Source organism: Erigeron canadensis, chromosome 2, assembly GCF_010389155.1.
Source record: "Erigeron canadensis isolate Cc75 chromosome 2, C_canadensis_v1, whole genome shotgun sequence".
Classification (NCBI taxonomy): Eukaryota; Viridiplantae; Streptophyta; class Magnoliopsida; order Asterales; family Asteraceae; genus Erigeron; species Erigeron canadensis.
This window is the reverse complement of record NC_057762.1, coordinates 9,848,976-9,859,111: the sequence shown is the minus strand read 5'-3', so window position 1 is coordinate 9,859,111 and position 10,136 is coordinate 9,848,976. Positions and strand designations below refer to the sequence as shown.

The following is a 10,136-nucleotide window of genomic DNA, read 5'->3' as shown; positions in this document are numbered from 1 at the left end:
CCAGTGCTGACATACTAAGTTTGTTGATCATAATTGTACTCAACACATCGTACCAAGAAATTGGCATCGACTTGATCAAGCTCTTAAGGGAGTCGCATCTAACTATAAAAAGAAATACTATGACGAGCCACACATGCTCTAAGGTAGTGCACTAGAGCCAAGGTAGTTGCGCCATAACTCAAAACAAAATAAATATAGCACAAGCTAGTAAGCACCACAACTCATTTAGAAAATATACTGTAACACACTACATTGCGATCAGCAATCTCATATATAAAAACTGTCTCTAAATTTAATGGAGAATGCTTCTGTTTGACATTTGGACCTTCCATTCCTCTAATTTACTGCTAAAAGCACTAAAAATGCAATATGTTGAGTGTTGACAGGATGTTGCCCAAAATTGTAACATAATCAAATGACCCACAGGGTACATCCACTTTAGATTTGTAAATTAGACCTCCTAAATTGACGATATAAAACTTTACTTGAAAATATCTCAAGATGTTTTTAAAACAGGATATCTTTAAATTAGCTTCTACTTGCTATAAAGGTATACAAAGCTGAAGATCAGAAATCCAGCCATCTGCAACAACAATAGATAGTGTCAAAACTCTAAACATGTCCCACTAATGCACACAAGATCGTGCCCTTTTCATCTTAACACAAGATTCGGAGGAAGCGAGAGTAGTACCGTAGAAAATGAGGCACCATAATATGGAAAAGCTGTTGGAATAAATCTCTCATATTCGTTATGTCTGAAAGGCCGAACTGGAATCTACAAATACATAAAAAAACCAAGTTGTAGTAATAGTCTTTTTCGTTGATAATTATGGTTTATGGTAAAGGTGGTCATTTCAACCCACCTATTTCCATAAATGGGTCAATTTGGATTACAGTTTCAATTTAACGATCAAACAATGAATAACAAAATCTGCCCGGAGTGTATTCGAAATATAAAACCTTCAATATCACTTCATCAAGTATATTGGTAAATTATTGTAATAATACATACTTCTTTTATTATTGTATGTATCAAGACTTGAATTTACCCTCTAATGTACCAATCTTTCAATTCTTTGCTATTATTGTATGTAACAGATGACTACTTTAGCGAACCAGAAGATTCATTTTTTTGCTGGCATGGCAGCTATATAAGTTGCCAAGTCCTATAAACCAGCGCCAAATCACCAGTTTTTTATGTAAGAGGTCAGATACATACAATATTAACATATTGAAAGTCACATCATATAAGAAAGGTAAAAATTTTAAAGCCCAATACATATAAGAAAGGGTATAGTTGCACAAACTTCTATGCAAGTCACCCTATAGCTTCAACAATATTTAACACATTAATTATACATGAAAACTTAAAAAAAAAGACAGAAAACTGTTAATAGGCCAGACAAATGCAATCCAACCCATAATATAAATCAACTTATATGCCAAGACCTACACCACTTTTAATCCATTACCCAAACTCCCCGACCGGGCACTTTCTCCATCTAGTTTATAGAAAACGCAGGCTTACCCACAGTGGGCAAGCTTTAAAAGCACATGCAATTTTGGCACTCAGGAAGGGCAATTGAATGAACTTGAAGTGCATATTTGCACTTCACAAAAAAGATTTACCAAATGGTTTGCTCTCTAAGCTAATAACCTTGAGTCATCATAAGTTCTGTAACCATACACAGTACTTGTACCTGTTTTGCAAGTGACAAACTAGTGTATCCAAGCCTCTGATATTCAACCTTAAACTGGAAAACACCATAAACATCTGGCACCTTGAAAGACGCGTGATACAAACCCTGTTTATAAATACAAAAAGTGAAGGAGATAAGTTCATCTGCTTTAAGAAAGTAACTATTCTAAAGTAAAATGTATGACATATTGGCTTTAGTGAAGGTACCTTGTTATCAGTAGACATGGTTTTCAACACATAGGGACTCATCATGTAAAACTGAACCTGAACATCATTTGCAACATATGGTTCCCAACTTGATCCAGACCACTCATAGATTTCGACTGAGTACTCCTGGAAAAATACAAATTAACTAGGTTCAGGAAATGAACCTCTTCCTTTCTTGGTAAGCAACAAAGTCATACTTTACCAATGACAATTTAGCTTCATAGTAAAGGTAGCTATTTCAACCCATTTACTTATAAATGGGTCAATCCGGTTACATTGATCTCTAACAATTTAAAAGGTTAAATAAAAAATATATTAAGCCACAGGTCGAGTCAGTCAAGCATGTGAAATAGATCATAACACAAAACAAACTGCTATCAATTTAATACCGCTAAGTTAATACTTATGACACTTGTTCCTTTTACAGCTTCAAATTTGGACAAGAAGTGCTTTCGGTCAACCTAACCGGCCTCAAATCAAAACTACGGTTTGGACTCTTACCCAACCAGGCCCGACCAATTTTGTCACCTTTAATTAACAAGATCAAAAGGTTGGCATATGATATGAAAGATTACCAGGTCATCATTGATCCTGTAGATAGCAGGTTCATCAGTCTCGCCAACTTTGTGGTGTTTAACATTTACAGCCTGTTAACATTCAAGATTAAAGATTATAAGAAATTTTGATATTAAACATTCAGATACATTTGCAATGATGTAGAGCATGTGGAATGTCACAAGAAACCCCAACTCTCCTTAGCAAGTAACAAATAGAATTTTCTTTTCCGCAAATCCAGGCTTAATGAAAGAGTCGGAAATCAGATTTTTTTTTTTATTTACACAATGGAACAGCCAAAAAAATAATAAAGCTAGGCAAAAAGGAGCTAACAGATATATTACCTTCAAATGGCCTCTTTCATGAAAGACCCATTTGCTAAGCTCAGTAACAAATTGTTCATTGCCAGATTTTGCATATCTGTTGCATGCATAAGTTTCTAAGTTTTTGGCAATACAAAATGAAACAAAATCCAAACTTTACAAGTCAAATAATAGTGCCTGTATCAACTCAGAAATGTAAAAGACACAGTAAGAAGATACACTCACTTATTTGAGCTCCCTGCCTTCTGCACTGGTGATTTAAAGAATCTGCATAACATAATGTTTAGTTCCACAACCAAAAAATATATGATATAAACAGTTTCTACATACAGCTGCAAAATTGACATACTTGTTGCTGAACAAATCTAAAGATCCAGAGAACACAGCTCTTGCATTATTTCTAGCCTGCAATATCAAAAGAATAAACTTATGAGATTGGCATCTCACTGACTAAGTTCTATTAGGCAACATTAAACAGAAAATTAAACATCTGAAGCATGTACACGGTTAGTGTGCTAAGTCAATGTATCAACAGTATCAGGGCATTCATGAACATGCATACGTACAATAATAACGTATTTTTATTTTTCTAATCACCTTATACAACTAAATCATCTTAAACCCCTTATATATTACTATTCGTACAGTCCTAACTATCAGCTGTACCTGAACAACTGAAACCAAAGAAATGATAGATCCAGAAAGGGATGGTGGACTTGACAGCTTAGACTTTGGATTGGCAGAATATGCTGATGGAGAAGCCGAGAGAACCTTCAAGACCTGCAACATAAGCCGAATATATAAAAAAAAGACTCAAATGAACCAGGAAGTATCCAGCAATTTAACCAATATTTCATTTTGAACTTACCAGGCTATTTGCAGGGTTCACAGAATGACCAATTCCTTTAAAAAGTACAGGAGCCTGTGTCATGCAATAAAGAATTTACTGAGATAAGTCAACATAAAGTCATCAAACACTGCTACAAGATTATATGATCTGTCTGGTCATTCAACACGAATGAAAAATGGCTGCAACAGAATGCTTCCTTCTTCGTCCACAACTAGTCGTTCCTTTAAAAAGAGTCTTAATACTAGTTCGTACTGAAATGAGATAAACTAATAGCCATGATGCCAGTTTATATTTTTCGCAATTGGTATCTTCTTTATGAATTCAATAACAAATGGTAGCTATTCCATCACCACAAAAAACAGGTTGTTTTATTTTTCAGACCTGATTAGGATCTATAACTCCACCTTAATAAACTAAACTATTGCATTTTTTACACTCTTTTTGCGGCTATATGTGGTTATCAGCTTTCTAACACAACAGAAAGCGGTCATTTTATATCTAAAAAAAGAATGCTGTGAGTGTCAACGTAGACCAACTGCATAAATTGAACAAGTTTTGGGGTCGTGTTTCTCAATAAACCATTCTTATTAGCAGATAGATTTTTACTTGTCTTTCAAGTATTATATTCTAAATTTCATTTCTTTATGAGATAAAAATTTATAAAATACCCAACACACAAGTTACGTAAAAGAAGTGACTTGGCAAAAAAGGGGTTCCCAGGCAGATCTCCTATTACAGTAACAAGACAGAAATGGATATCCTTTTGAATTCATTCCGCTCTTACCCCCATTACGGTGGTACCAAAAGCAGATTAGGATCATAGGCATTGGTAGCTAAAAAGTAAATAGATTCCACATCACTTAAATATATATTCTAAAAGGGAAGACAAAACAGAGATAATTAACAGCTTAAAAAGATGCAGGCCTAGTAATAAGGGTTTAATATGTAGTCAAGAATATATCTGCCTAGGCAGTACAGCATGGGGGAACATAAGGTAAAAGCACGTGAAGGTATAAAAGATACCATAGTGGCTACAGAGGCTCACCTGCTTTGACTCTGGGCTCGCAAAGCAAGTCAAATCTTGGGATTAGTCTGCTTGCAATGCGGGTAGGACACCCATGATAATGCGAGTAGGACACCCATGATTACTCAAAAAAAGACACCATTTGACTACAAATACTAACCTCAATTTTTGTACTGCCCAAAAGTACATCAGACTGAATGAAATCATCAGCAGCAATTAATGTGTGGTCTCCCTCAGTTTTTGAGACAGCATAGCTACCATGATCGATAACTACAGCGGATGAATCCTATGCAATGCATAGAAAAAAAAGAGTCAGCCTCTCAGTTAATAAAATCACTAAAATGAAATTACACAACATGATAACGAATCAGAAGAACTATTATTCAGGGTCCCTATTCCGAAATGGATACCGTTAAACAAATGAAATCAATTGTCAAAAAAAGTGGTCACCAACATCATATATTAAGTTAGCAATAATACAAATAGACTTATAAATCCTAATCGTAGAATGTGTTGCTTCAACTCAAGAATAGCCTTTTGCAAAATGACTACTAGCACAAGATTCGTGAAGTCTAGTTCAAACTTCAAAACTTGTTCCCTTTGGAAATCATGGTGATACACACACACACACACAAGGAAAGGAAATACATGCAGTTATCATATCATAGAGCAAAGTAAGTATACGTGGTGAACATATAATAATGAAGGAGAAAGCACATCTACTGTTTTTGTTATCTATTAAAACATACCAGTCTAGTACATATTTAGTCCTTTTCGAACATTTTACTTATTCAATGATTACTTCATTACGCTGAAACAAACGTATAGCGATCGATGACAAGCACTACATCAACGAGCTAAAAACTAAAAATGTAAGAAAAGTACACACATGACAATAATGATAGTCAATTATCATAAGTATGCTGACATTGGTTGTTATCTTCTGACCTTCCGTTTTCAGTGTCAATTCCGCAATTTTAATTTTAATCTCACATAATATAATAACCTATCGCATATTGTCACAAAACAGAATCTCTTTAATCAATCATTTTCAAAATCGCATTAACAAAGCACATTTGATTTGTTTCCATTAACAGAGATTCCCTTAGCTATACACTTTACATACAATTTAACTGACTACATATCAATAGAAAAAAAACTACCTCATCAAAATCAACACCGCACTCAGCAGCAATACTCCGAATCAAATCCGAAACATTCGAATCCGCCGCAACTATCAAATCTTTACCAGAATCAACGAAATCCAATATCCCCGCCACGTCCAACGATCCACCAAATCCTAATTCATTAATTCAAAGAAAACCATCATTTCACAAAACTAAACAATAAAACCAAAACTAAATATACATATACATATAATATATATATATATAATTAGATGTAAATTAATATGATTACTTTCAGTATTAGGAGAAAACAAAATGAGTCCGTCGTATAAATACTGGCCGTATCTCTGAAGAGCGAGTTTAGGATCATCAGAAAGCTTGAAATCGAGATTAAATCCACGTGATTGTAAAGAGTTGAAGAAAATGGAATGAGATGATTTCAAAGCTAGATCGTCGACTAATACTAAAATGCGGCGATCTGTAGGATTATCGATTGAAAATGAGTGAGCGAGTGTGATTATAAGTGCGATCGATGCGATGGCGATTGATAATTTCGCCATTTTTTTGGATTTTGATTTTGATTTGATTGATTTTGGTGTTTAGGGTTTGGATCGGAAGTGTGAGTAGAGGAGTTGAGTAGTGTTGTGTTTTGGGATTTTAAGGCATTGACTTGACTTTGTTATAAACGGTCCTTGTAATTTACATTTGTTTACTTTTTTCTACTTTTTGTTTAGTCTAGTACTCTAGTTTTTCTTTGAGAACGATAAAAATGAGTATAACTATGTCTAAAAGTTTTGTCCCGACACATAAAAAAAATGAGTGGAATTCAAATATGTCTCTAGAAGTCTTGTATCAACACATAGCTGCTGCTCAAAAGTTAAAATAGAGATTTAATAAATGATATTTGATTAGATTTTAAGGCATTTTTAAGTCTACTAAATTAATCACATATATCATTACACTATATTAAATAATGAATAAACGGATAATGTTCTTCCTATTCGGGTTATTTAACAATGCAAATTTTCACTTATTGGATTTATGCAATGAGACATTTGTGATTGTTTCTTTACCTTTCCATAATCGTATTCAAGAAGGTACACAACATTAGCAAGATCTCAAGTTGAACCATTATGTCATATTAGAGTTAGGCTCCATTTGTTTATAACTTAATGGACTTAATAAAAAAGTACTTAAGTCATCAAATCAAAGTTGTTTTGTTGACTTAATAAATTAAAAAAAACAATTGTATTATCTTAATACGTTGAGACATTATTTAACCATTCAGCTATTTAATGGATAAAAAAACAAACATACCCTAAGAGCGTTTGTGTTTTCTTAACCATTAAGTGACTGAATTGATAATAATAATTAAAAAGTCTATATGAATTAAGTCAATACAGTTGTTTTGATTGACTTAATGGATTAAGTATATTCTAATCAAGTTTATTAAGTCCTAAACAAAGAATGTTTTACTGTTCATTTTTTTGGGAACGTTTAAGATACTTTTATTAATAGAAAAACTAGCGAGAAACTAGAGTACAAGAGACAAGAAAAGAAACAAAACACGAGAAAAAGTTGGAACAGACAAAAATTGGAGAGACTAAAAACTAAAATTGTGTCATCTATTCCATTCGATGTTGAGATTGGTAGACCAGTTAACCATAGATAGCTCGTACTTTTGATATCTTTAGCTGCATATCGTAAGGAGAGAGCTTTATGTAGAAACTTCCATATTGTCCAACAATATACAAGAATGATGAGGTTTATGAGTTTCTGTTTATTGTGGTCAATGAATTGGCAATTGTGGAGCTCAAATAGGTCTCTTATGCACTCAAGTATTGCTACTGGGTTGTTGCACCAGCCTTGGATGAGGCTCCAGAGTGAGTCAGCAAATGGGCACTCGAGGAAGAGGTGGGTGGTTGATTCTTTCTCATTGTTACATAAAGGGCATATGGACGTTATCATTATCATATGGATTTGTCTTCGCTATAGTTGATCATATGTAGGAAAACGGTTTAGCTCGAGTCACCATGCCATGATATTTGCTTTCTTTAGGGCTAGGTGATTCCATGGGAATGTCTAATTTTTGGGACAAAAAATGCACGAATTATAGCCTTTTCCTCGTTGATTTGACTGTGAATTTACATGATAGGTCTTGTTTCCATAGCCACGAGCCCACTATTGGTGAGAGCGTGAGTTGCGTGACCTTTGATAACATCTCCTGAAGTTGTTAGAGCTAAGTAGGGGTAGTTGGGTGGCAAGACCATTGCCATTACCATGGTGAGAAGTGTCCTCAACCTGTATGTCGATCTTTGATGTTAGATCCTTTGTGTGTTTCCAAGTTAAAAAGGTTGGGGAAACTATATAGAACTGGGTGTTTCCGCACCAAGTGTCAATCCGGAACCTAATTATTTCACCGTTCCCCTTACCTGCAATAAGACTCCCCAAAACAAAATCAAGTGGGGTTAAGTGGGAGTTCAGATTGGCAATCGCTTTACAGGCTCCCACTAAACCAGATTGGGAGGAACCGGGGTACAGTTCCTTGCAGAATAAGGAATGGCTTTCATAACATGAACCCAAAGACTCGATGGTTCAGTATGTAACCACCACCACCAGTTAGACAATAAAAAGACATTTTTGTCTTGTAAGTTGCCCAACCCAGGACCACCCAATTCGACAGGGGCGATAACAATATCCTAAGAGACCCAACGAATTTTCTTCCTTAAAGTGGTTCCCCAGAGAAAAGTTCCGCCTGCGTATAGATTCTAATTTATAATGACAGTTATGGGGTCTTGTACAGTGAGAAGAAGTAGGATAGGAGACTATCCAACACAGAACGGATAAGGGTGATCAATCCCTCGATCGAGAGGGTTGATGCTTTCCACAGGCTAAGCCGTTTTTCAAAAGTGTGAATGAATGTGGACCAATTTTTTCCTCTGGTTCATATTTGCTCCCACAACCAAACCAAGGTAAGACATAGGTAACATGCCTTTTACAGATGACTCAGTGTGACAAATAAATTTAAGGAAGTTAAAGATAATGTTTTCTTGATGGAAGTGGACAACAAAGACGGGCTTTCAAAGTGGCAAATGGTGGTTGTCATTAACGAATATGGGAGGTTTCATTTACCAACTTTTCCATGTTTGCATTGCTTATAATTTCCCGAAACACATATTTTTTTGAGATATATAGTTAATAATCATTAAAATTTGATCACCATTTGTCTTGCAAATCGTCATTTGTTAGTTCAATTGTCATGAGACTTTGAGAAAAAAATGTAAATGTAACACCCAATGTCGCCTTCCACGGGTTCTGGGTTTTAATACCTCGGCGGCGTACAAGGGAGGTTGGGATGTAGACGTTCTTACCTCTACCTAGGTAGAGACACGACTTTCAGGTTATATCTAAATAATAGAAAAAGACCTCTGATCTTTGAATGGGGTGTAGAATGAACTCATGACCTCTATCTATAAAAGCAATAGTATTAACCACTTAATCCAAAAATGCTACTTAAAAGTCATGATACCTTTGAATATATTATATTCTTGTTTTCTATAGCCATCATTTGACGATGTTTATAATTTCATTCGAATGGGTAAACCTGTTATTTACATATGTGTTTACAAATATACTTTAAATGGTCTTTAAACAGTTGAATATCATATTTTACATACTTAAAAGGGATAGAATTCAACTATTTTGATACGTTATTTGCCTTGAAATGCTTTATAAATTTACATATGTGCTAAAAGAACTATAGAAATAAATACGATTGTTGTCCACTTTCTTGAAATCATTGTTGAGCTCTCAAAGATATGTATCAACGATCAAACAAAATACATGGGCATAGATATATGTATGCATATAGTGCGGGTGATGTTGATGACGACGATTATGTATATTTTATGTGTTTGAGAAAGAATAACAAAATTAAAAAAAGAGATATGTATATGTACGTATGTGTTTAAAAGTAGTTGCAAGAGTGGTTTGTTTTAGTTAATCGGTCTTTTTGTAAAAGAATGTTATTGTCCCTACATGAGAGGCACATTAACGAAATAAATTAGAACCAGTACTATTTTTTTTTTTAAAGAAAAAATTAAAAATTTCATGTAACTATTTTAAAATTCCAAATGGAAGCAGAAATTTAAAAATTTTATAAGCGCAATGAAAATAGGATGTTATCATGTTAAGGATCATGGATGTTAAAAAGTTTTGAACGAAGGTCGTGTATGTAAATGTAAAACGTATTAAACTAGAAGAACCATTTTTGCCTTTAACTAAAAGATTAAAAAATAAAGAAACTAATTGATCGTTTAAACCCTGAAAAACAAACCAACCTTCCCACCAA

General features: G+C 34.3%; 1 protein-coding gene across 1 annotated transcript; it reads right to left on the bottom strand.

Annotated features, from left to right (window-relative positions):
* Positions 1-267: 267 nt before the first annotated feature.
* LOC122588791 (dolichyl-diphosphooligosaccharide--protein glycosyltransferase 48 kDa subunit) lies at positions 268-6,421 on the bottom strand. Its single transcript, XM_043760991.1, has 13 exons — positions 6,078-6,421; positions 5,822-5,958; positions 4,819-4,944; positions 3,653-3,706; positions 3,451-3,564; positions 3,134-3,189; positions 3,010-3,051; positions 2,806-2,881; positions 2,482-2,553; positions 1,907-2,032; positions 1,701-1,805; positions 692-775; positions 268-583 (listed from the first exon to the last, which is right to left on the bottom strand). Exons 1-13 carry the CDS (start codon positions 6,343-6,345, stop codon positions 536-538), a joined length of 1,308 nt encoding a protein of 435 aa, XP_043616926.1. The 5' UTR covers positions 6,346-6,421; the 3' UTR covers positions 268-535.
* Between the last annotated feature and the right edge of the window lie 3,715 nt (positions 6,422-10,136).

Bases quoted from the DNA above. Each gene is read 5' to 3' on its own strand.
- LOC122588791 (XM_043760991.1), bottom strand. From the start codon at position 6,345: ATGGCGAAATTATCAATCGCCATCGCATCGATCGCACTTATAATCACA. The intron at 2,882-3,009 runs GTGAGTGTATCT...TGCATGCAACAG, and splicing joins AAGGCAGGGAGCTCAAATAA to ATATGCAAAATCTGGCAATG. The intron at 2,033-2,481 runs GTAATCTTTCAT...GTATTTTTCCAG, and splicing joins ACAGGATCAATGATGACCTG to GAGTACTCAGTCGAAATCTA.